This window comes from Dichotomopilus funicola (genome assembly GCF_033296635.1).
Source record: "Dichotomopilus funicola strain CBS 141.50 unplaced genomic scaffold C8A04scaffold_48, whole genome shotgun sequence".
Taxonomy (NCBI): Eukaryota; Fungi; Ascomycota; class Sordariomycetes; order Sordariales; family Chaetomiaceae; genus Dichotomopilus; species Dichotomopilus funicola.
The window spans coordinates 87,392-113,891 of NW_026944069.1; the positions used below are offsets into that span (position 1 = coordinate 87,392).

Sequence of the window (26,500 nt, forward strand, 5' to 3'; positions counted from 1 at the left end):
CACAGCGACAAAAAAAGATAGGGTGGGCTACTGTAGTTGGCTGGGCTGACACAACGAGGCTAGCTGACGGTAAAAGAAAAAAGAAGTGTGTGGGGGGTAAACATCATGTTAAGGGAACCTGTCCCAGTATAAAGAGAAGAAAAGAGATTGCTTGAAGGGATATCCACACGGATCACGCTGCACGGTGATCCCTCCCAGAAGGACCTCAGGGCCAGCTAGGGCAAGGCAGGCAGAAATTTGGCAGGGGTGATACGCCGGCAAGCAAACGTGCCTGGGCGCTTGAACAGGACGGGACTGGTGCGCATTGCGATTGGGAGTTGTTCGTTTGTTTGGTTAAGCCTAGGAGATTGGAGAGAAGAGTGGGAGTACGAGAAGCTAAGGCGGACCAAGAGGAGGAGGCGAGGAGTGCGTGCAAGGGAACGTGGTGTTGAGGGTCCTGAGATTTAGGATCCTGGGGGTATATATAACCCACTCGAGGGAGCGAGCAGCCAGTGCCGAGGACCATTCCGCATCGACAACACCTTGTTAACGAACCGGGGTTACTATACCCAACCGACTACCAGCTAACTAACCCACTAAGCAAACACCATGTTCTCCCTTCCCGCCCGTCTACCCCGGGCCTTGTCCCGCCGCGGCCCGTCAACCCTCCCACATTCTCGGATCCCGACCCAGATCCAGATCCAAACACAGACCCCCAAACGCTCCGTCGGATCTGCCCCCCGACTCCAAGCTTACATTTCCGATATTCGCCAGACGAACAACCACAACCACCTCCTCGACGGCGGGCCTGGCATCCTCCCCCATACTCAGAGTTTTGGCAACAGCAATAATAACAGCGCGACAAGAACGATACCGATTCGCGAGGCACGAGCTCCTCCCCCAGCTATTGCAGCTACTCCTACTCCTGCTCTTATAACCCCCTCGACAAACCTTACAGGTTTACCAGCCCCTGCAGAAGAGTCAATGGTACCATCCGTGGTCTCCTCCCACGCACAGCAGCTACAGAACCGTGAGGAGTTCTGGCGCAAGGTACCCATCTGGCGGGATGTTGCGGCAGAGGATTTCCTGTCGTATAGTTGGAGTGTAGGTCCTTCTACTCCATTCGCCCCCCCCTTTCCCCTTTTGGCAACGTGAAAAGAGAAACGAGAGGCCAGTGCTAACGATATTCGTATTTAAGACCCGAAACATGGTCGAGACCAAAGCCCAACTGCACCAGTTCCTGCAAGCTACCCTGCCCGACGAGGTTCCCTGCGACGGTCTCAACCCCAACGCCACCGTCAAAGGGCAGACCCAGACCCGCGAGGCCTTCATGTCGGATGTCTTCGAGGGCATCACAGCCGCGACAATGGCGGTGCGGATGACGTGAGTTTTTTCTTTCTCTCCCATCACTTTCCCCTCCTCCACTGCTTGTCACTGTCACGAATGACCGGGCGGGAAGATACTGACTGACGTGAACAGCCCCTACATCCTCAGCCGAATCAACTGGCTCGACCCGCGCAACGATCCCATCGCAAGACAATTCCTCCCTCTCAAATCCCGCATGATCCCCGACCATCCCAAGCTGGCACTCGACTCTCTACACGAAGAAGCCGACTCACCAGTCAAGGGGCTGGTCCATCGGTATCCCGACAAGGCTTTATTTCTGCGTAGGCCCCGCCCGCCTTTCTCAAATCCCCCCTAGCCTGCCCCCCAAACTATCTATATTCCCCGCATCATCTTTACCTAGAAAGTTTGAACCTGACACTGACTCGTTAACATTGATTAGCAACATCCGTCTGCCCAACCTACTGCACCTTCTGCACACGATCCTACGCCGTCGGCGCCTCCACTCCCACCCTCTCCAAAACCCCCTTCAAGCCCGGCCGGCGCCGGTGGGACGCCGTATTCGCCTACATCGCCTCCCAGCCCCAGCTGCACGACATCGTGGTCTCCGGCGGCGACGCCTACTACCTCCAACCGGACCAACTAACCGAGATTGGTGAACGACTCCTAGCGTTGCCGAATATTCGGCGGTTTCGGATTGCGTCCAAGGGGCTGGCGGTTGCGCCGGGGCGGGTGTTGGAGGGGCGGTTGGGGGAGAAGAAGGGGGCTGGGGATGGATGGGTGGATGCGATGGTTGGGTTGGCGAAGAAGGCGAGGAAGGTCGGGAAGGCGATGGCGTGGCATACGCATTTTAATCATCCGCGGGAAGTGTCGTGGGTGACGGAGATGGCGGCGCAGCGGTTGTTTGAGGAAGGGGTGATGGTGCGGAACCAGACGGTGCTGTTGCGTGGGGTGAATGATGATGTGGCGACGATGGGGGAGTTGATTCGTGTTTTGGCGGATAATAAGATCTTTCCCGTGAGTCCCCCTTTTTTTTCTGTCCTCTCCTTGTTTTTTCTGTACCCTCCTTTTTCTCTTCCACTTGCCGTACTCCAACTAACGCAGAACGCCAAACAGTACTACGTCTACCAATGCGACATGGTCAAGAGCGTCGAGCACCTTCGCACCCCGCTACAAACCATCCTCGATCTCGAGGCCCAGCTGCGTGGTTCCATCGCCGGCTTCATGATGCCCTCGTTCGTCGTCGACCTACCCGGCGGCGGGGGCAAGCGTCTGGCCTGCTCGTACGAGTCGTACGACCGCGCCACGGGTGTGTCTACGTACAGGGCGCCCGCGGTCACGGGACGGGATAAGGAGAACCGGGTGTATGAGTACTATGACCCGGTCGGGGAAGTCTTGAAGGGTTGAAGGGGGGGTTGGAGATGAGCTGGCGCTGGCGCTGGCGCTGGAGCTGGAGCTGGAGCTAGACAGCTGGGCTGTCAAAGGGGGTCTTTTGCTTGGGGAGGAGGCTTTGCTATCCAGGAGGATCTTTGCTGATCGTATGCTTTTAAGCGTTATCTTGATGCCGTGATATGCACGGCGCGGATACAACCCAACGGAGAAGATCATCAGGAGCCAAGAAAGCAAAAGTGATGAACCGGTGACGCTGAGTCCGAAGATGCTGGAAGTGAACCTACCTTAGGTCGACGGGGTTGTGGCCGACGCAGAGACCATACACAGCCCATCCATGGCCCATCTACACTTCTCCAAATGTCAACAAACCTAGATCTAGTGTAATCAAGCATTTCTCACCCATATCACAAACCCCAGCCAAACCTACCCCACTAAACTTAGCCACTCTTCGGTCTAACACTGACTGCCACAATGATCGAGCTTACTATGTGTAGGTCCTTGGTGGCCAGCAACATTCGGTATTATCCGTCATGGAGTTGGACTTCTACCCCACCGGCCCCCGGCCACGGCATGATCCGTTCGATCGGCCCCACTTAAGCCGGGGCCGGGACCCCCGAGACAGCTCCATCCAGTTTCGAGTCCGATTTGGGACCTCTCCACAAAAGAGTAAAAAATGCGTCGAAAAATATCATCTAGTGTAAGATGTGTGAGTTTGGACCTCCTCCGGTGTTGGTCGACCTCGGCATATTTTTCTTGGGTTTTTTATTGCCTTGTCCGAATGACTCGGGAAGTCACTAGTGTATGGAGTGTCTGCCTCGCAGACGTGCGCAAAATCCCATCTCGGCACTTTGCTGGTCCCAAGCGCGGCAGTAACGTCAAATTGACAAGATCAACCCCAGCCGGCCTCCGTCCCATTTGAGGCACCGAAAGCGGGAAAGAAAGTGGCTTCGCACGACATCTGTTTTCCCTGTCGGTGTCGTGCAGATGGGAGGGAGATTGCAATTTCCAGGGTGAGGGGGGAGCTCAATTTTCCATCACAACGGACAGACAACCCCAATTTAGCACCGGCTAGTTGATCACGTCTGCAATGGGCTTGGGGTGGCGTGTTTCCCACATGGTTTGACTGCGCTTGTTGCTCGTGGCCGGCTTCATGGGTTGTCTGCGATCTGCAGGTTGCTTTTTTGCTCCCCATTTTCCGAATTCATGACCTCGCATTCCCTTCTTTTCCCCGCCGGCCGTAGTGGTATCATAGTGTACACTAGTGTACACTAAAGGTCGGCGACGTTGGAGGTGGAACAGTCTTGTTCCCTGCGACCCCAGACCTTGCGTGCGGTTGCCCATCATTTTCGGCTCTTTTAAGTGGGCCAATGTCAATCTCTCGGAAATCACTTTGTTGTGATCAGAGTGCTGACTTGCCCCATTGACGCCACAGGCCGAACTCGAACGAACAACCATTCCTCACCTAGGCAAGCCTCACCAGGTGCTTGGGATTCTGGGGTCCTTCGTCATGAATCGTGGCTTGCAGCAGCATGTGTTTGGTCGTCGATGGGGAGGAAATGCTCCTGTTCCAAGCAATCGTGGGCAAGCATCAAGCTCCGTGCCGATAAGCACGGCATCGGATCCAACAGCGAGGCCGTGCGATTTCGGCGATATTGTCTTCTTTATTGCAAATGAGGAGACCGACAAAAATGCTCAACGGCAGAGAGACGATCGCGGACCAACGGCGCGCCGCTAGCTCCCCAAGAACAACGTGCTGAATGACGTTTTGTATAAGCCGCTGCAGTTGTTGAAGACGCTGCAATATCACAACCCCTCGGTTCGCTTCGGGTTCCTGCATTCGCCCACGCAGAAGAGCGAATGGAAACGGCGCAAGCAAGCAATGCTACTGGACGTCTCATCGAAACGCGATTCTAGAAAGCGCGGAATGATATTGGGAGCCGATCCCATTTGGAAGCTGGAACCGGTGTTCCTAAGATAAACTGAGCGCAGCCGTTGGTTCGAACCACAGCCACGGAGTCGTACAAGATGCATGCGCACCGCCCGAACTGGTGGTTGCACCGACGTCGGTGTTTAATCTGAGCATTCCCAATGGGGTTACTTATATTGGGACGGGGAGCCGCCGCTGTGCCGCATTTCCGCAGGTGTGGGCTTGACATCTGCCTCTCTTTTTTGTGGTGTTTTTGCCTTGACATCTCGTCCTCAGAGGACGCCCAAATTAGCATGGCCGGTGCTTTTCCCGAAGAGCCCAGACTTCGTCACGGAAATGTTGTGTCGTAGGCTGAAACAAATCAGCCTGAGACATTCATGGATGGGGCCTGTCCTCGAATGTTCAAGTGCTCAAGGCACCGGATATTCGCTCAATCGATGGAACCCGTCGCCGAACCGAAAGGAAAAAACTCGGTGGGGGTGCAAATGGCGGTAAGTCTGACGACTCGCTTGAAGAAGACGCGACGCGAACCAGCGACAACGTTACGATGCTGCCTCACGTTTCAGATGGGTAAACACAAAAAAACACTGCAGTCATGCTGCAAAGCTTGGACGGGAAGCCTGACTGACCGCCGGCCAAAGGCCACGTGTGAGGCGCTGGATCTAAGACATCATGGCGAAAGGATCCAAGCCCGCCCGTTTCCGGACCTCTCAACGGTGAGGAGGCTCCGAAGCCGAGTGTTGGAGCTCGTCCGCGAGGGAAGGATCACAACCCCCCACCCCACCTGCCAGCTCAGCAGCGCAGCAGCGCAGAAGTGGAAAATATCCGTATCTGTGACAGCCTGTTCGCTTGCCAGTAGGCTGCGAGAGAGTCGTGGATCGAGGATCGCAGCCTGGTAGCGAGGCGACGGAACCCCTAAGCCCGTGGAAGGTTGTGCGTTTGCAAACAAGCCGAAGGCGAGCGTTTGCAGGTGCCGGCTTGTTCTCTCTGGGTTTCCGAAAACGTCATTGCGTCAACCCAGCCAATCTATTTCTCCCCAACCAACAAGCTGATTTGGTCGTGGCCGTCAACCACTGTATTCGAGACGAACCTGCACCGTGTTAGCAGGGGGCAACGCGCAAAATGTGCGGGTGTGTATCTCTGCGTCAATGCAGCGAGAACACAGGTTCCTCCTCAAAGTCCAGCTGGAGGCGACAACGCGGCACAGGCGTGTGTTTTGCTCAAGTAAAAAAAGCTGATTCGCGAGTTGGTTGAAAATGGGCTTTCGCAACAAACCAACAGTGCCAATTGGGCGGTCAGTTGGGGCTTGGGAGCCTTCTTGCTCCCTTGCTTCTAAAGCGGATGCGCCTTCCAAGCTCCGTGCCGCAAATTCTGACTGTTGACAGTTCGTCGGGCAGCAGCGATCCCGTCCTTCTCCCCGCATTGGAAAAAAAAGAAGAAACGCGTCTGGGGAAAGAGCTGATAAAGTCGCCCTTTCCCCGGAACGCCACTGCTTGGACGTTGATTATCAGCCCAAATATACATGTGCCCCCCACCCACCGAACAACACAGTACCGTACGAATTATAGGACGGGTCTGATAATATTCCTCTTTTTGCCAAAACATCGGGACGAACCTCATTTTCTGTGCCGCCACCCGTCCCGTCGGGAGTCCAGAGCCGCAGAAAACTCAGACAAAACAGCGTGTTCCTGATCACAGACCGCCGGTTGTCTCTCTTTTTTTTCCTCCTTTCAAGGCTCCCCCCACGAATCGGCTTCAAACCATGGCGCTTGGTCGTTGCTGACCCGCAATCGAAGAGAACTCGCTTGTCTTCCATCTGGAGGCTGAGCCAGAGTCGCATCCTTGTCGGTCCCTCGCGCGTCGGTCTTGGCCCACTTTGAGGGCTTCTCCCAACTGGCTGGAGCCCTGAACAGGAACACCACTCCGCCAGGGTTGCTCGCGCCTGCAGCAACCAGTCGTGAGATGGAAAAGAGCAGGGCCTTCCCGGCGGCTTCTGGCGGTACCCCAGAGGGGGATGGCGCTATTTCCGCGCTGGCGACTCCAAGGGTCCATGGTGGAGTGATGGGCGACAATCGCGCCCACGACTCCGCCGTCGACATGCCGGGGCTGATTCGAGAAATGGGAACAGGGGTAGCTTCCCCGTCGGCTCGCCCGTTGTCGCCAGCACCACCCTTGACACCCCGGGCGGCTTCATCAAGCTCGCATGTCCCTTTTCTCATCAGCTCCTCCTCCATCGCATCCTCTCGGCGTCTCTCTTCATCCCCCCTCTTCCTCCATGGTACGAGCCAGAACAACGAACCAGAGACAATCCTATATCCCCCATCCAGCCTCGACCATCCCGATCTTGTTGTCGATAACGCAACCTTCTACCTCTCTTCGGGGTCAAGATCCAGCAGCACCTCCAGCTTGTGGTCGACTGATTCGGACGACAGCGACAGCGATAGCGAGTCGCAGACGACACCGATCATCACCATGCCCGGCCAAACGTTTGACGCCCTACCGGGGCATCAATTCCCTTTGTCCAACACCGCCAAGATCGACAACACCTTCCAATTGCCGCCATATTCAGCTGACAGTGGGAGGAGCGAGCAAACGCCTAGCCCGCTAAGCTTTTCGCGGTGGACCAAGAAACAACATAACTTCGACTTGCAGAACAGCCAACAAGCCCGGAAATTGAGGCGGCGCGACCAGAGCAAAGACAGCTCGAGGCGATATGGTCTTACGCGGGCTGGCAGCGTTCAAAAAAGACAATCAGGTTGTGTTCCGCAGATGACGCGCGAGGAATTCGAGGCTCTGCCCCTGGCGATACAAAGAAAGGTGTGTAGCAAACTGCATTTTCTTTAACTATTATCTCCCCCAATTCCATCAAAACGCCCAGCGCTTCAGAAATCTACCCGCACGTTATCTCCGCATTAGCGTCCTTGGGCGAAACAATGTTTCCAATTCTCCGGCTGGCAAACATTCGCGACTCCTCTCCCCACTTTCTCATTATTGGCCGTCCTGCGAGTGCTGCGGCTTGTGGCTGGCTTCACCTTCACACCTCCGCCCCAGTAAGCGGAAGAACCAATTGGAACGCCTTCCCTGAACCCAGGCGACGCTGTCGCGGGCAGCTCATTACAATGGACTTGCGCTCACCTCGATGGTGGTTCGAGTCCAGAGTCTCAATGACAACGAGATTCCGAGCAATCATATTATCGGTGTCGGTGGTGAGCAGCCACAGGCTCAAACAGGGAATTGCCTGTCCCGGAATACCCAATTCGGACGAAACAACCCACACTCATCCGTCTGAACTCGCCGTGTTCCTGAAAGCTGCGGGGAAAAGGGGAGCTTGGGCCAGCAGTTTTGCACCTCTGACGGCCGACCTCCTCCAGAAATGGAGCTTTCGACGTATGTCCCACCAACCTAGCAGCAAAGAGGGGTCCGTTGAGGTCGTTTTGCTTCTTCAACCGGACTTCCACGCCACCAAGTGGTGGTCCGCCGCCGGACGTGGTGTTACGTCAAAAGGAAACATCGGTGGGGGTTGGTAGTGGCAGTGTGCGTGTGCTGAAATGCGTGGCCAACGCATATGCACACCCGACCATCGCTTCGTGTCTGGGTTGAGCACTTCCCGCAGTGCGAGTCGTATTGTACGAGGGGCAAAATAATGCAGCTCTATCACGGACTTTTAGCGTTCGCACCTGCAGGTCCCGAGACCTCGCGGTTTTCGCGCGCTCCCCATTCGCTGTTGACCGGGGACCGTTCCTTGCATTTCACCAAGCAGTGCGACTCGCTCATGCTGCAGCCTCTTCGCTTTCCGTATTCTGGGTCTCTCTGTTTGATTTCCAGTCACTAAAATGGTATCCTTTTTTCTAGTACTTCTCAACATTGGAGCGACTGCGCTTCGCCCAAGATTCCGGGCTCGTCGAGGGCATCTCACGCCACTACGACGATATATCAAATTTTAAGGGCCGGAAACCCCGCCAGGGCCGTCGTGGTTCGGGACACCTTGCTGGCCGATCCCGCGGATCCGCCTCTGAGTTTCACTTGCCCGTGTCTGATTCGTCGCCCACGTGCGTCAACCACCCAGAAGCAACACGAGAAGGGGGGTCTGGCCGGGGGAGCACAAATCGCCCGATAATACGCCATCGCGCCAGTGTGATCCTTGATGCTGCTGATGAGGCCGTATATAAGCTGAACCGCCAACCCAGCCGTCGGAACCTTCCATCCGTGGTCGACTCTCCGCCACGGTCTCTCTCGCCCGCCCGGCACAGCATGGACTCCCACTCTCGCGCGGTGCTTGATGGTCCTACCCAACGGCCCGCGGACGTTCCCCAATCATTCTACGACAGCTTCCGCTGGTTGGACGAGGAAGAGGACCTCGACCTGCGGTTGTTCCTAGACGACTACCACGCCAACCTGCGGGAAGGAACCCCCACATCCAAACAACGGCCTTCGTTTCGTCGCACCATGTCGATTAACAAGGCTCCATTCGGCCGTCGGAGTTCGATATCCTCCACAAGGCCTCCCACTAAGGGCGCCACCACGCCATCCTCGCCGATCCACAGCCCATCTAACAGCATTTCCGGTGATTTCAGGACCCACGCGAGACGCAAGTCGCGTGCCCTGTCTCTGATCGCACCCAAGCACGCCGCCCAACCATCCATCACGGGCTTCGACCCTGCCGCTACACACTACCAAGACCCCGAGGCCCGGTTGAAGCTGCGCGTGTACCTGGCTTCGCCACAAAAGTTTGACGAGGCCGTCGAATTCGGGTTTCCTTCCGCCGACGCGCTCTCCCCCGCGCCGGTAGTCAACACCGACGACTCTGACTTGTACGGGGAGTCCTCTCGTGGGCCCGCTAGCATGCGCACCTTCATGACCGGCCTCGACGGCGACGACAACGATGATGACAACGTTTCTCTCTACAGCGACCGCGGGTCGTCGGCGGAGATTGACTCCCCCAAGACACCAGAGCCGTTTGAGCAGCGGCCGATCGTCTCGCGCCATGCGCGTTTTGCCTCGGAGGGCGGGCTTCTTGGGCGGGACACCGGGAGGAAGACTCCAGAAGGGTATTTCTATGCCCAGGCCCCGGCTTCGTCGCGCGAAATGACCCTGCGGATGACCCTTACCCGCCCCGATCTCCGCGCCAATGAGGAGGATATGTATGGCTGGCAGCAGCAACAACAAAAGCCCATCTACCAGCAACATGCACGCCGGCCTACGGCGATGGCCGCTCTGCCCTCGGAACAGAGGAATGTGCCCGTTCGGTACAGCGTGCAGAAGGATAGCCTGGATCGGTTCCCGGAAGTCGACCACTGGAACGATGCCCCCGTCGAGAAGGGCGTCATGCGGCGACTTTGGAACCGTGTGCGGAGGGTGTAATTTTCTCTCTCGCTAATGGTACACGATACCTCACCTGTCAGATCTCTGACTCGATTTTTTTTCTAATTTGGAGACCGCTTTGTTTCTCCCTTTTGACACGAATGTAACGCCTCTCGCTCTCGCTATCAAGCATTTTACTCTCATTTGTGCGCGGCACCAACAGCTGCTGGTAAAAAAAATTTATTGGGGATCAGTTTCTGTTGATTTTTGCAAGGCGCTACGGATTTCTGTCATATATTTTATATCTTTTGGTTTCATCACCGCATTTTTAGGGTGTCAGCGAAGGTGTTTTATGTCTATACTGGTTCTATTAGCATCTCACGATGAAGTCTTTTTGGTTGCCCAGATATCTTAGACGGAACCCAACTTGGAAATTGACGGCGTCAGAGCCAATGTCTTATTCCTTGCTCACTCACTGTCCCTGTCCTGAATGTCTTCTGCTCTGTCTACAAAGTACCCAAAGTCGCTCTGTCTCCCGAAAAGTCCTGCCAACAACCCAAAAGAATAAACCGCCGCACAGACTGGATCATGATACATGAGAACATGCAACCACCCCGCCAGTTGACCCCATCTGCGGGCCTCCGAAACCACATGTTCCCAGTCCCCTAGTGCAGGAGGTTGCACGACCTAGCCGCGGCATCTACACTATTCGTTGGCCGGTTGGTCAGTGGTCCCGAACCAGCGTGGTGGGTGGACTCGGGCGATGCGCCGAGGATTTTAAGTGGGTTTTGGTTTAGTGGATTCTGGTTTAGCTTTTTGGCTCTTTTTTTTCTCGTGCCAATTCTTACGGTGGGCTGGCTGCGCGGGTGAACCCCGCGTTTTTGCTTTGATGAAGAGAGGTCGGCGAGGTTGTGTTCAGTTGTGAAGTGGTTAGTGTTACATCGGGCGCTTGGAGGGGGAAACTTTCTGTGTTAGCTGCATTGGAAGGGTGTTGGGGAAAAGGGGGGCGCATTAACGTTATCGTGCAGTCTGGGATGACAAGGCTGCGAGTCAGCAGGGGCGTGCAGGGCGTGCAGACTTGTGGGTTTGTAAGTGATCGAGCGGTCAACGTCTTCTTCTTGTTCCCGACCGAGGGAAACCCCGGGGAGACGAAGATGGGGACAACGCAGGGCAGGGTTATGGTTTGATACTGTCTATGTACGGAGGACTCGGAGCAGATACACATGTTGCGGGTAAAGAGAATGGGGGGCGGTGAGTCTTGGGATGGGCCTACCGTTGTTTTCAGTCGGGTTTCAACTCACTATTGATCCGGTATGTTGGCCGTGTCAGGGTTGGGGATCCCAGGGTTAATGGTAGCGAGTTATTCCGGAGAATTGGGAATAGTTACCATTTACACGAGTTGTCTTGTTTCATTGTGTTGATGGTCAATACCAACACTCCCATCAATATGCACTACATACCGTACAATCCTTGTTTGTTTTGTTCTTTTATGCAAGAGTTCCAATTAGGCTCAAGCAAGTCTTTTCCCTCTTCCTCTCTCGGGAAAAGAGAAAAAAACTTCGTCTGAGACACACGTGGATTTACGACCAGGGATAAGCTTTTTTTTTCCTCGCTTGTCTCTTCCTCTCGCCTCACCTCTCCACCTCCGAGCCAGATCGAGCCAAAGAACAAGATTTTACCCCCTTCCCCGGTTCATCCATCCCAGGCTGATCATCGGAGCCGATCTTGAAACCCCGGGATTTCACTTTTTCTTGTGAACACATCTGGCGGTGAAGCTTGCGAGGGGGGGGTGGAGGGGGTCGGGTCGAGTGTTTCTTTGTCAAACCTTGTCAAACCTTGTCTCCCGACTCCGAGCATCCGTGGCATCCCTCGCATGGAAGTGGCGAGAGAGAGGCAGGCAGAGGCAAGGCAAGGCAAGGCGAGCTTGCAGGCTTGCAGCTGGGGGTTGGGTTCTCGGGTCATAACAACCGGATCGTCGGTCAACACTGGGAACGGCAGGGGAGTTGTGGAGCTTGTGGAGTTCGTGATACGGGGAATTCCGTGGGGGGTTTTTTTTTCTTCGGTGGTTTGATGTGGGGGACGGGAAAGATATCACGGAGTTGGTGTGTTGTTTAGTCATTCGGCAAGTAGTCAAGAGGTCGGTGTTTTGATTTTTATTTTGCTCCGGCGATTGTAACTTTGTAGTGTGTGTACTTCCAACCTCGCGAGCTTGTGACGTGACGTGACGTGATGAGATCGCGTCTTGCATGCGGGAGGGAGTCACCAAGAGGCGATCGTCAAATGCGAATGCATTTCCCCCCGCTGGTCACCTGTTTCCCCACAAACCGCTACCTTGTACGGACAATTGATCACATCTCTTCCCGCCTACGACGTTCTTGAAAAGTTGGGGGACTCAGCTGGGAAGATGCAGCCATCACGCACCCAATCCGGCGGTCGTTGTCTTGTTCCAGTCTAAAACCCAGCGCTTCGGTCCGGCCCAATCCCGTTTTAGAAAGGGGATGTCGCAGTGTGATGGGAAGCGGCTCGGGGTACTAGAGCGCTAAAATGGGCGACGTGCTGAGTTGAAGATGTAAGCCGCGGGTTAGTTGAGAGGATGTGATGCGATGGGTGGGTGAAATGGGCACGGATTGGTCGGCGAGTCGCGGGCATTTGCAGCAGAGAGAGACAATGAGCGCCAAAGACTCGGAGATAATGTGATGCCTTGCAGTCTGCTTCTATCACGCTGCTGACAGGAACGAAGTAGATTCTGCAAGCCCGAGTCAGTGAGTATTTGTGGTGTCAGTTTTAATTCGTTGACTACCGTGAGACTTTTAGCCCCAGTGACTTACACAGAGACAGGTGATTGAGCCAGGAGCTCTTTTCCTGTCTCATTCGATATGGAACTCGGCAACCAAGACAGCCTCAGGCTGTGTGTGGCCTTGCCTCCTAGTGATACATGTAAAAGATAGGCAGCCATGTCGACTTCTATGTCGCGTTGTAATTGTCATGAGAATGGTATATCATAGTAGGCATGTCTCAAGATGGGGAAATGGAAAATTGAAAAAAGAAAAAGGTACAAAAAGCTCACTGCCCACCTCCTCCAGTGGAACAGCTACGAAAAACCCGAGGGTTTTTGCTTGGGTGCCCCCTCCGTGAGTCGAACTCAGGAAGGGGAGCAAGCAGGCAGTACGGGGTACTGCCCGCGCCTCCCCAAATGCGCCATCCGCGGTTGGGCATTTGCCGGATGAGGGGGCTGTTGGGAATTGGTGGTGGAAGGGTGGGTTATAAAGGGCTGTGTAGGATTTGGGGGGGGGGCGGCGGGGAAGGAAGGAAACCGCCATTATCAGGTGATGGAAAACACAACCTGGCTTGCCTTCTCTTCAATACCGTTTTTAGCTTCCTTTTTGTAGTTTCAATGCTTAGATTACACCCCGAGCTTCCCATTACAGCGTAACGTGAACGGACGTCGGTACGGCCTCGGGGAGGTATCCATATTCCAAGTAGATGACAGTGGGCACTACGTAGAGAAGGAGGAAGTTCACACATTATATCTTCAGTAAGAATTAAGTCTGTCAATACCCCCACGGCCGTCTTTGCCCCAGATTAATACATGCGATCTCCATCTCAGTTGATTTGGAGCAGTGGAGGAGACAAAGACGGGTGACACAAAATATATGTTACCTGGTGCCGACATAAATGCCCTCGTCATCTGATAGTGAGGACCTTGCCATCGGCTACAGTGCCACGTTGACCCTGCCTCATGTACCAGAGGTTATGTGTCTTGTCAGTATCCTTCCCGAGGTCCTCTCGACACGGAATGGGGCATTTGGACATCTACTTGATGTCTAGGTCAGGCAAGTCAAGGTCGGGACATCAAGCACATTCTCATAATAACACCGGCTCTAGATAGCCTTAATAACGCTAGGAATCGGAACATACACTGTGGCCTTCTTAGCCCATATACTTGTAGCACGCTGGTTGTATTACTCATGCACTTCATTGCTTCTCACATACACATAGACTTATCCCAACGTAGTTTCCATCTCTGGTAATCCATCTCCTTGTAAAACCCTTAGGGGACTGTCTCTTTGTAAGACGATACATCTCAGTCAATCCCCGTCCGGTGTCACTTACATGATACCTCTCCGTTTCCCCATATGTAAAAACTAACTCATAGGACTTCTAGACCGGGTTCCTATCGCATGTGCATATGTCCCCTCCTTTTCACTGGGAACAACGCTCTCCTTGTTGTAGATATGTCTTCTGGGGTGGTCTCCCATTTTGACGTCTCTCCTCGAGACATGCTGTCCGAGGCGGTCTTTTCGGCAAGCCTTATTAGACTATTTCCCTCTTGAACAATCATCACCCTAGACGATCTCTTACTCAGAGAGCCCCTAAGATATCCCCTTCCTTAGCATTTTACTTTCGACAATTTTATTCCCTCTCTTAGAGAGTATCTGTTTTAGATAATCGTCCTGTGAGATAATCTCTCTCGGGCAGTTACCTTATTCAACAATCTCTCGCTCTCTAGAACAGTCTCCCCCGGATAGTCTCTTCCTTACACAATGCCCCTCATATACGAGCATCAATCTATATCTGGTCTCTCTCTCACTTACGTGGTCTCCTTAAGACAACCTTTCTCTTTGAGATAATACCTCCCTCATACACTCTCACATTCTCAGGTAATGTCTCTCAGATAGTCTCACTCTCCGATAGTATCATATTCGAAAGTTCTTCTCGGACGGTCCAACAATCTATCTTTCAGATAATCTCCCCCAAGTAATGTCGTTCTCATCTGCAACCAATCTGTTTCTCATATAGCCTCCCTCTTGTGTAATGTAGTCTTATTCTCGGGCCGCCGCTTTCCGACAATCTCTCTCTGACAATCTCTTGTTTTCTCCTTTACATACCTTCAAACAGCCTTTTTTACGTACACGTACGTCACAACACGGAACAAGACAGCAGCAAATACAGCAGCACTCACACAGTAGCACAAACAAATCAAAACAATACAAACTAAACACAGCACCTCCCACCGCGCTCAACTCCAAAAAATAGCCTATCCATACATCACACATCTATCCACCCACCCTATTCCTGTCCAACCCATTCAAAGTCAATTCACTAGTTATCCTCCACCTCTATACCCAATCCCAGCCCCTATGCCAAAACGACACCGCGCCCCGCAACACCCAACTTCACCGGCCTCACGCCTCCTCATCGCTCTCCTCCCCCAACAACTCCCCCTCATCCTCATCCACAACCGTATAATCCCCCCCCCTCGCAAAACTATCCCTCGTAGTAAACCTTGAACCAGCACCCCCACCTCCAAGCCGACTCCACCTCCCCCTCCCATCAGGACTCCCGCCAAACAACCCCCTAACCCCCCTCCACGCCGCGCCCGCAACAACAGGCAACGCAACCACCACAGCAGCGACCGCACTAACCACAATAATCGGATACCGCACCCACGGCTGATCCGTCTCAAACACCCCTCCCGCAGCGCTACCACCGGACCCATTCCCACCGAGGCGAATCTGTCCAAACTTGCCACTCCAATTCCGCCAGACATACCAACCCGCCGCCGCAGCCAACGCAAACGGGATAGTGACCGCAAAGAACAACCCCACGCCCGAAAGGCCGGAATGTTTCCGGTTGAATTCATCTTCATGGTTCGGGCAGAAGTGAGCGGTGGACGGGTCGTCGCTGCGGTCGAATTGGACGCCGTTGACGCAGGTGGTGAGGGGGATGCGGCGGTAGCCGGTGGGCTCGTGGTATTCAATTTCGTCGGGGTGTTCGGCGCACCAGACGAGGGGGTCTTTGGGGGAGAGGCCGGGGACGAGGGAGCATTGGCCGAAGGCGTCGAGTTCGTAGTTGTAGTCGCTGGGGTAAGTCTGTTAGCAAGGGGTCTCTCGCAAGGGGGTGAGAATACCAGCGGGCAATAATACCAGCCGTAAAGCACCGGCCGGTCAATGATGGAAAGGGGAAAAGCGGAAAAGGGGGAAAGGGGGTGAACGAGTAAAAAAAAACTCACCACTCAAAATCCTCCCTCGAACAAGTACAATTCTGCTTCCCATACAATGGCTGCAACCGAAAATCATTCCAACACTTCCGATCATGCTTCTTCCTCAAATACTGCGCCACATGTCCAAACAAACACCCATCTTCCTGCATCGGATGCGACGGCGACCACACGTCATAATCCGATTTCCCGGCATCCTCCTGATCCAGCTCACACACCCGCTCGCTGAACCCGGAGAAATCGATGTTCGTCGTAAACGGCCGGCCGCGGGCGTCCTGACCCCAGAGCAGGAAGTTGCGCGACCCCCCGGATCGCAGGGTCGTGATATCCCAGACTTCGGCTTCGCCACCGTCACCCTCGACAAACTGGTGGTCCTGCCAGGTTTGGCCCGCGTCGAGAGAGTACGATAGTGTCTTGGTCTTTTGCTGCGCGACGGGTGTGGTCTGGACTAGCACAATAACACCGCCCTGGTCGCCGATAGCCCAGGTCCACTGGCCCTTCTTGACTCTCTTCCACGATACCCCCGCATCCGTAGTCATGAACGTGTCCGAGTCCTTGCGCGGGCCGAGCGAGTCGCCAACGTTGCCCCACGCAAACATGATGCCCACGGCGCTTTCGGACGAGTACGTCTTGCCGCGAACCCGCCGCTCAGTGTAGCCGTGCAGGTGCAGGGCACACTTGTCGTCGCCCGTGGAGGCCGAGGATTGGCAGGGGAACTGGCCAAAGTCGTCGTGGCGAGGGGTGGGCAGGTACGCCCATTGCGCGCCGTCGTTGTGCGTGATCTTGGTGTGGAGTTTCTTTGGATCGCTGCTGTCTTCGCCCTTGCCGTCCCTTCTGGCAGCCGCATTCGCTACGACATTGACTAGGGCAACGCCCTCGAGCCCGGCGATCTTGTCGAAGTCCACGTACGAGTCCTGGTCACAGTTCACATCCCGGACACTGACCACATACGACGTGCCGTTGGAGTTGCTCTTGAGGATGGTGCCCAGCTCGCAATCGCGGTCGCGCATCTCGGTCGCCACAAACAAATTCACAGCATGTGTCGAGCTGTCCAGCACGGTGTAGATGTGCTGGTGCGGGATGTCGAAGCCGTGCGGGAACTGCGCGTCGGCAAAAGTAACACCATCCAAACTCGCGCTCGCCCGCAGCGTCTTGTTCTCGCGGTTCTCCGTCGCCACCACGATAAACTCAGCCATGGTCGCGAACTCCTTGACGTGCTGCTCACGCACGGCTTCCGTGTCGAACCAGTCGTCCGTCGCCACCAGCGTCAGCGGGCTGTCGCGCTCCTCGCCCTCGTGCTTGAGGCACAAGATCTGCTCAGCCTTGCGGTCGGCATACCCACGATACGTGCTCGACCCCGTGAACTCACACCGGCGCACCGATCGCCCCGCGGTCTGCCAGTGGTCGCCGCCGTCCTTGCTCCACGAGGCCACGCCGTAGCACTCGCTGGAGCTCTCACACCGGTTGCCCATCCACAGCAGCCAGTGCTTCTTGTCGGCGTGGAACGACAGCGGGAACACCTCGGCCGACGGCTCGTTGGGGGCCTTGAAGCTGTGGAATGTGCGGCCGCGGTCGGCGCTGTACAGGATCTTCTTGCCCGTCGTCACAAAGTACACCATGTCCTTGAAGTACAGGTGCGGCACGATGTACAGGATCGTCTCCTCCGCCAGCTCCTTGGGCGACCGCCACGTCTTGCCGTGGTCGTCGGTGATGTGGATGCGCCCGACCTTGCTGCGCGTGCGGCCGCGCATGATGATGGTCTCCCCTTCCGTCGAGCTCGACTCGCCGCGCTCCAGGTAGTGCTTCTCCCACATATCCCACGCCTCGTCGTCCTCAAACACCTTCTCCACCTGCTCGACCTTGTCCGTCGCCGGCGTCGAGGGGGTCTTTCCTCCACCACCAGGCGCCCCCGCAGCGTCAGAGCACGGCCGCTCAATGTCCTTGTACTTCTCGTCCAGCTCGGGAGTGGCCTCGCACGTGTTGCCGGGGATCTTGCGGTACCCAGACGTGCCGCGGAACGTGTCGTCGGGCTTCGAAGCATCGCGGCACGCGCCCTCGGGCGGAATCACAGGGCCCTTGGCCACACACTTGCCGTCCTCGCGCACAAAGTTGAAGTCGCACTCGTAGTCCGCCTCGGTGCACTTGCAGTTCTCCATTTTCGACTCGGCATGCTTGAACTCCTCCTTGATAAAACAGTTCGCCTTCTTCTTGCGCCGCGAGAAGCTCTGCGTGTGGCCCATCAGACACGTCGGCTTGCCGTCGTCGTCCACGCGGGCCGACCACTCCTCCATGTCCCCCTTCTTGCACGTGTCCTCGTGCAGGCCATCAAAGTCGATCGAGATGACCCGCCAGCTCCCGGACTTGCTGCTGTCCGTCGTGCCGATCAGCAAGAACTTGAGGCTTGCCGACTCCTGCGTCGTCGTCAGGATGTACGGCCGGATCTTGAGCTTGTCCGGCAGCGCCTGCTGCTTCCACGTGAGCCCGTGGTCCAGCGAGTAGTTGATCTCGCTGACATCCGCGTTCTCCTTCGCGTCGCGCACCGCCACCAGGATCGACCCTTGGTCGCCGAATTCATACTTGTGCGGGCCGTCCAGCGCCTTCACCCACGTCATTCCCGCGTCGTCCGACACATACAGATTGCCGTCGTCCCAGTAGTCCTTCAGATGATCACCCCGGTTGCCCACCGCCATCAGCAGGCCCGGCGCGGGGCTGGAGAACACCCGTCCGACATTGTTGAGCTGTGTGACCGAGTGTAGGTGGATCCGCTTGCCCTCGGCCGTCACGGACTGGAACGTCCGGCCGTCGTCAAAGGTAATCTCTGAGACCACCTTCTTCCTCGCACCCCCTTCGCTCGCCACTTCCTCCCAGTTGTCCACCTTGTTCACCAGGAAAATCCCCTGGATCCCGGCGACCTTCTCAAAGTCGACGTGCCCGTGGTGGTTGCGGTTGGTGTGCGGCAGGTTCTCCGTGAAAAACGTGCCGTTCGAGTTGCTCGTAAACAGAATCCCCATCGGGTTCGACGGTCGCGTCGTCATCACATCGATCTGGATGCTGTAGTTGGTGCTCTCCAGCACCGTGTACGCCTCCTGCAGCACCCGGTGGTCGTGCCCGTCGTGTGTGTCGGGGAACACCGCCCGGTGCCACTTCTTGGTGTCATCTGTCACGAACAGCGCCATCTCGTCCGTGTTGGCCGAGCTGGTCGCCACCAGCAGGTACTTCTTGACTACCGCCACGTTGACCACCCCGGGTACCGGTTTGTCCATGTCCAGGTTTGGCTCGAACTCCTGCGTGTCCGCACTGTCCGATGTCGGCTGGAAGAAGTTGTCCGAGATAACCAGCCGCTGGTCCTGCTTGAACGGCGAGAAGCTGTCCCGCACCACGCACAGCACCCGGTTCCGGTCCAGGTCGTCCGCGCCCGTGGTGAACAGATCCGACGACTTGGCCCACCAGCACCCGTCTGTGTTGCGCCGCAGCTCCTTCGCCGTCGACTTAAACCCGTCCGTCGTGTACAGCGTGACCTCCTGGCAGAGGATGCCCTCGCAGATCATGCCGTTGAACAGGATCCGGTCCGGGTCGTCCGCGTGGAACTGCAAAATGTCCCCGCGGAACATGCTCATCTCCGCCCCCGAGTTGAACTCCTGCCACGACTTGCCGCGGTCCGACGTCCGGTAATGTGTGGTGCCCTCCGTCAGGATGTACGCCCGGCTTGAGTCGAACTCATGCATGTATAGCAGCCAGGCCTTGCCCTCCGGCACGGCGTCTATGCGATCCCACTTTGTGCCGTGGTCGTGCGACCGGTATACATTGTTGGCGTAGGTGTCTTGGAACATTACAATGTCCGAGTCGGAAAAATAGTGTAGGTTCTTTGGCATGTTATCGAACTTCTCTACGTGGAAGCTCGGCTGGTCGTGTTTCTTCGCAGCGGCCAGCGGTGCTGCCCCGAGGGCTGTAGCGAGCAGGGCCACAGCCCGCAGTGCTCCCCAGACCCTCATGGTGCGCTGACGACGGCGTTGGCGAATCGGGCGGTCATTAAAGTGGGAGGGGAATGTTATCGATTAATCGCGTGTTCGATCGGTCGTTCGCTCGCTCACTCGCTAGTGTATGTAGCTCGGTTTAGTTGGGCCGGTACAATGGCGTCGGTAGGCAACCTCGCAAATCCACGCTGCGCCGAGCAAAAGTGATTTCGTGCTACTCGCTCGCCTCGTTGAATCTGCGCGCACTCTCCTCTGGCGGGTCGTGCGACTCGGAGCTGTTGTTGGTTGCAATAGCTTCGAGCTTTATCCTTGTCTTTCTGTCTCGTTAAATCCCAGGCTGCCTTCCGTGCGTGCCGGAGAAACCAAGCCGCATAAGTGTGCAAACAGCGAAGTCGAATTCAAAATCCCAATAATCCCGGGCAGGCGTGATGGAAAAACGGAACGTTGTCGTTGGTGTTGTTGTTGAAAGATGCAAAAAGTCAAGACGAGACAACTTGCATCAGCAACGCAGCCAAAGCAGGACAACTTTCCCGAGTCGAACTCTTGCCTATTCGGAGGCGGCGTTGCGTCGCAAGCTGAGACGCAGCGCACCAATGGCAGTTGGCCGGGCCCGCTGAGAGTGGGTTCTCGAGGAATCAAAGAAAGTGGGATCCGGCAGCCGTTCCGTACTGTGCTACTGTGTCAGCACGCTCACGCCACGCCATGCACGGTTCGCTCAGGCAGTTGGCCTGATTGATGGGCAGTTGGATGCGGCTTTGTTGGCATTGGAAAACTGAGCTTTGGGCCGATTTTGAGGCCTGAGCAGTCCACCTCCCAACTACACTTCATGAAATCGAATGTGAGAGACAGAGAAAGGTTGGTTGAATGGTTTTCAAGATTTATACAGGACAAAAAGGTCCGCCTGTGGGAATTAATTGATAATGTTCAGTGAGCAAATTAGCAAAGAGTAACTTTGCTTCTCGTCTTGTGGCCGGTATACAATTCACGGAAGAATCACCCGATGGGCTGTCGAAACAAACACTCAGCCAACAAACCAACCAAACATCAATGGCCAACACTCCCGTGAAGGCCCTCTAACAAGACAAGCAAAAACAATCTCTTCAAACACGGTCACAAACTGGTATATATCATCGAAAAATAGCCAACCCAATCCTCCCTCTCTCCAAAATCCAAAACGGAAATGTGGACATGTCGGAACATTACAAATTCATGTACTGGACCCCTCAAATCCACCGGGCCCTCCCTCGCGGTACAAACTACAGCAAGGGAATAGACCGCTCTGAAGCTGTCAAAATAATTTGTCCGCCATAGCCCTTTGCCTGCTGCAGCGATGCCGAACAAGAACCACACAAATGGAAACCCCACCCCTTAGCGCCAGCGTTTTTGTCGTTACTCGTGGTGCTGTGTCTACAGGCTGAGTACAATAACGGCCTTGCCGCCAGCCTTCAGGCCGACCTATTCAACGGATTAGCATAAGGTGTAGCATATATTGCGGTTTCTGAAAAACATACCGTGCAGCCCTTGTCACTGCCATAGTACTTGCCCCCCCTCAACCAGCAGGTGCCCGAGATGTCACCTTGGATCTCGATGTTGAAGTTCAGGAGAGCAGTGCTGGTCGGCAGGTTGGGGAAGATGGAGATGAAAGTCTCGCCGGTCAAACTCAACCCGACACCGATGTTGACGGGGGCCCAGTTGCCGGCCGAGTCGGGGAAGTTGGGGCTCTGCCAGGTGCAGGCATCCTCGACCCCGACGCCGGCGTTGTTGACATAGTACTGCGCCGTGGTCGGCGCGCCCTGCCACCAGTACGAGGTCTTGGAGTCCGGGTTCGTCAGGGGGTACGTGCTGCCGGGCAGGGTGTTGAGCGGGATGACCATGGCTTCGTTGCCGGGGTAGTCGGTACGGCAGATGGCGGCGTTCTTGGGAAGCTCGTTGCGGACGGAGACGCCGCCGGCGCCGGGCGCGCAGATGCGCGTGGCATTCTTCCGGGTCAGTTCTAGCATGCCGTCGCTGTTGCACCACAGGCCGCCGACCGACTGGCCGGTTGCGCCCTGCTCCTCGGGCCACTGCGTCTTCTCGTAACCCGGAGGGCAGGCGTACGAGCACATCATCCCCGTCGTGCACCCGCCGGAGATGGCCGTCTTGAAGTTGTTGAACGCGACACCCTTGGCCCATGTGCCCATAGCGGCGAGCGTGGCCCAACCGTCGGTGGTTGTCCCCGGAACGGGCACGGCACCATACTGCGTCGGCAGCTTGTTGCAAGGCACCTTGCCGCTCGGGAACTCGGCATCCAGGCCCGTAGGCAAGGCCTCCTCCACGGGCTTGGTGGACGAAGGCGGGGGCGGGGGCGGCTTCGAGCTCGTCGTGGGCGTGGACGAAGTCGACGAGCTGGTCTTCTCGAAGAACTGACCACCGTGGTCGGGGGAAGCGAGCGAGGTCGACGAGACCGGCGGAGGCGAGCTGAAGCTCGGCTTGGTCGAGCCCACGACGTAGTAGTCGCCCTTCTTGAGGCCCTTCTCGGCCTCAGCCGACTCCACCTTCTTGCCGGTGCCGTCCACGTACACGACGACGGTCGGGCCCTCGACCACCTCGGTGACGATCACCTTACCGCCGCGCTTCTCAATGGCCTGGGCGTGCTTCTTGGAGTGGAGATGGCTGTGGCCGTGTCCGTGGCCATGGACGTGGGGCTGGGCAACAGCGCCGAGGACGAGGGCTGCCGCAACCGCGGTCTTGAAGAGTCCCTTCATGGTGGTGGTGGTGTCGTCGTGTAATCCTTATCTGATACTGACTGGTGCTCGGCGTGGAGGTGGTTAGTTACACATGTCCATCTCTTCCCCTTATTCGACGTTCGGGCCCCCTTGATTATCCTTCCTCTTCCTCCCCTTTCCAGCCCCAGCGGGCACCTCAGCGCGTGGAACTCACCTGTTGAACGAGATGAACACAAAAACGCTCGGTTTCCGGTCGTACAAACTACGCGCAGGGCACGTAGTACCGTGTAATTCTCGATGACAGTTCCAAAAGAATGTGGTAGAGAGCGCGATGTCTCTCAGTTGGATGGAATGATGATTCGTCGCAAAAACGAAGGAGTGTTGCGAAGAAAGAAGGAGTGGTGACCAAGCGGTTCAAAAAGAGCGATGAACCCGCAAATTGGAAGTCGGGGGGGGTGAGTGAATGACCAGGGCCAGAGGTCCAGCGCCAGGGTGGGCAGTAGGGGGGGACCCAAAGGGAGTGCAAATGAGCGTCGGCCAGGGATGTTTTGCCCAGAACATGCTGGCCATCAGGGCAGTTGACCAGGGCGACGCCCGCCTTGCGAAATTGCGTCCCCAGGCATGTGGGGCTCAAAATCGTGTTGGAGGGTTGTTCCTGCAGCTGGACTCCTGGGGCGCTGCAGGTACCGCATGCAACCCGACGGTCGTCAACCGGCCGGCGGCCGGCCGCAGCCAGTAGCAGCTGGCCATGCGAACCGCCAGCGCCAGGGTTCCCATTCCAAAAAACATGTTTTGGACGAGATTTGTTCTCGACCGAAGAGCCTAAAAAAGTTCCACGCAAGCGTTTCATCCTTTTGGGCCTCCAGGCCTCGTACCTCGCGCCCAACGGCCGCCGGGACGTGGAAACAACCCACGGCAGTCGCGGTGTTGTCCCCGACAAAAAGATTCGGCAGACGACAACCCACAATGAACGCGCAACCCTCAGGGCTTCCCGATCTGCCCCCCCAGGCAAGTTCCCGAAAAGCCAAGTCTCCAAATATGGGTGCCAAGCCGACACTTCCGGCCAGGGGTAAAGGGCCAGAACGCTTTCTGCCTTTCAATTTCCGAAAGTCGAATCGTTGATCGTCATGAAGAGGAACACCCCTCGTTCGACCGTTTCTCCAAGACTTTTTTTGCGGGTTTATTTTCCCTCTCGACATGTTCCTTTTCTTTCCATCCACCAAGTGGCAAAACAGCCAGTTTGCTCGGCGCACAAACCGCGGAACCGCCGGCGCACCGCAGCCCCGTGCCCGTCATCGTGCCACTGCTCTGGCCGGAGGAAACTTCTCTTGATGGCTGACTAGCCTGAACAGGCCTAGTCAGGTACACAGTCCGACCATTCGAGGCAAGGAATATGCCCCAATTGGGACAAGGCGCGCGCTTCTCAGGTTGTCGAGGCACTTTCTTCTCTCCGGGCTGACTCGGCGATGAACCAACCCCGGGCAGCCCGCAATGGGGGCTGCTTTTGAACAAAGTTCTGACCATGCACACGCCCGAGAGCACGTCCGCCCGCGGCGCGGCGGATCACGGAAATCGGAAAATGCAAGATTCCATCTTTCCGGCCCGTCTGACTTCGACCACGATCGGGTTCCTCATGACGGCAACAGGTTTCAGTGTTTCACAGACTCTCTGCCCAGATCCGAAGCTCGGATCGACGGCCGGTTTTTTCTTGTCCAAACCCCCTGTGCTTTTGACGATTGCCGGTTGATTGCCGGGCAATCCCCCAGATAAACTGTTGATCTATTCGTCAATGCGGAGCAGTGGCCATACACTATGCCGCCATGTGTGTTCTGTTTCCATCTCTCCCCCCAAATCGGGAACAAGCATAAAACATGTTTTCATCTGGTAATTCCACCTGAACCGTGAATGATTTCGGCTCGGGACATACTGAAGGCTTAACTCTCCTGCTATTGACGCCGTTGCTAGGCGAGCTAGGGTACTCGCAAGGACCGGACTAACCGACGCCGCATAGCCACAACGCCCAGCGGAGTTGGAAAAGATCCAGAACAACGCGAAACCAACACGATCGGTGATCGGAGCGACGTTGGCGAGGTGCCGTGGAAATGGAAAGGCCCCCACCTGTGATGAAAGGGATGTGGGCTGGCCCACGTTCAGTGAAGACGTGCCGCGAGACACCACGCATCAGGATCATCACGACCGACAGGAGAATGAGATCTGGTCTGAGGGGAACTGAATATCCCTCTTTGCGCACGCAAACTAAGTCAGTAATTGCCGGTAAGCTCACGAAACATTCAACTGGGGCTAAGTGGTTCTCAAGACCGTCTTCAATGTTTGCCAAAGGGGAGTTGAATGGTACCAACAAGTTGTGCTTATTCAACGGGATAGGTTCAGACGGAAGCCTAGACCAAGCTTTCTTGTCTCTCGCTAGCTGTGATGCAAAGTCGCTTAAAGTTCGTTTCGGATTGTCGGTAAAGTGTTGAGTTGACAACGTGACTACCGAGTTGTTCTAACTACAAGTGTCAACAACTGCGAGTTATCCTCCGACTCCATCTCGTGAGAAACGCACGGGGTTGATGCCAGCTCCGCTCCTTCGCCGAGTTCAGATGAACTACTGTGTACACTACGCAGCTTGGCAATGGAAGAGTTTCGAACGGTCAGCCGTCTAAGAATTTTAGTGAGTCTAGATCTAAAACCAGCGGTCAAAATTAAAGTTGCTGAGATGGACCGATCACCTTACCCCGCCGCCGAGTCAGAACTCCCAGCTTAGCTTTTGGACTTTTCCAGCGTTGGCTAGGTAGCTAGTTCACTAATTGAGTTCCAGTTGTGTTCGTCACCGCCGCCCCGAGCCTCCCATCCTAACTTTAACTTTGCCTGCCCGAATGACGGTTCGGACGAACTATGTTTTGCCTTCTCCTCCCACTCGAGCCAGCAACTGAGCCTACTAAGGCATTCAAGGACTATGTCAACAAGATATATGTGAAAACTGAAAGAGTGATAATTTCGAAATACTAACAAGGCCGTTTGACGGGGAGGTGGCGGTCAACCAAGACCCATGCATTGTCTGAATTGCTGAATCCTCGGTAACGGTCGATGACACCGCCCCGCATTAGGAAACAAACAAAACACTCCTGTGCGGTGTCACCGGGTAGACAAAGTTGAACTATCAACGTCGGCACTGAGAAATAGAAGAAATTAAAAAGAAGGGAGACGAAAGAAAAGAAAATAAAAGAGAGAAGAGGAAAGAGAAATGAAAACGAAAAGATGAAATGAGAAACCCCGTCCGCTTCAACACCAAGTGTCGGGAGCGGCGGCGACGAGAATTCGGTTGCTTGGCAACATGCATTGGCAAATCGCGGTTCCTTGATGGCGATCTTTCTTACAAAACCATCGCTTGGAACGGTGTAAGTCCCGCAAACCAGGTCAAAGCAGAAATCAAAGCGGGTTCTGCCGGGCGGAGATCGAGAAAAACCAGGCGCTGCTGCTCTTGATGCCTCAAAAGGTGAGCATCATTCATGCAAGGCCGACGAGGCGTTAGTTCCTCAAGCCAAGGAACCTGAAATGTCTCTATCTTCCTACAGGGTTTGTTTTGGATACAGATTTAAGTTACCGGCAACGTTGGGTTGATAATAATGCTTCGAACCGGCGAATGACGAAGGGAAGCGGCTTTACAACACGGTCCGAAAATTCGACTGCTAGGAGAACCATAACGTAGCGCAGCCTTTGAGACCAACGACAGGTCGCTCACAAAACTGAAAAGGGATGGGTGTTGTTGTGCCAGCTTGCGCCACCACACTCTCGTCCACTCACAAGCCACCCATCCCCGCTTGAGCCACTTTTGCCTTGGGCGAGGCCCGCCTGGGACGAACTCAGCGCCCCA

The 26,500-nt window shown here is 55.6% G+C and overlaps 4 protein-coding genes across 4 annotated transcripts; 2 read left to right on the plus strand and 2 right to left on the minus strand.

Annotated features, from left to right (window-relative positions):
* Positions 1–588: 588 nt before the first annotated feature.
* C8A04DRAFT_30255 (uncharacterized protein) lies at positions 589–2,730 on the plus strand (the record flags this gene model as incomplete). The annotated part of the gene is made up of 5 exons (XM_062781312.1): positions 589–1,083; positions 1,178–1,362; positions 1,459–1,646; positions 1,766–2,340; positions 2,440–2,730. The coding sequence occupies 5 exons, from the start codon at positions 589–591 to the stop codon at positions 2,728–2,730; spliced, it is 1,734 nt and encodes a 577-aa protein (XP_062635511.1).
* A 3,874-nt stretch (positions 2,731–6,604) lies between these two features.
* C8A04DRAFT_13474 (uncharacterized protein) lies at positions 6,605–10,003 on the plus strand (the record flags this gene model as incomplete). Its single annotated transcript, XM_062777729.1, has 2 exons — positions 6,605–7,459; positions 8,495–10,003. 2 exons carry the CDS (start codon positions 6,605–6,607, stop codon positions 10,001–10,003), a joined length of 2,364 nt encoding a protein of 787 aa, XP_062635512.1.
* Positions 10,004–15,129: 5,126 nt separating this feature from the next.
* Positions 15,130–19,936, minus strand: C8A04DRAFT_30257 (uncharacterized protein; the record flags this gene model as incomplete). Its single annotated transcript, XM_062781313.1, has 2 exons — positions 15,130–15,805; positions 15,957–19,936. 2 exons carry the CDS (start codon positions 19,934–19,936, stop codon positions 15,130–15,132), a joined length of 4,656 nt encoding a protein of 1,551 aa, XP_062635513.1.
* Positions 19,937–21,325: 1,389 nt separating this feature from the next.
* On the minus strand, positions 21,326–22,662 carry C8A04DRAFT_30258 (uncharacterized protein; the record flags this gene model as incomplete). Its single annotated transcript, XM_062781314.1, has 2 exons — positions 21,326–21,373; positions 21,430–22,662. The coding sequence occupies 2 exons, from the start codon at positions 22,660–22,662 to the stop codon at positions 21,326–21,328; spliced, it is 1,281 nt and encodes a 426-aa protein (XP_062635514.1).
* Positions 22,663–26,500: the final 3,838 nt, after the last annotated feature.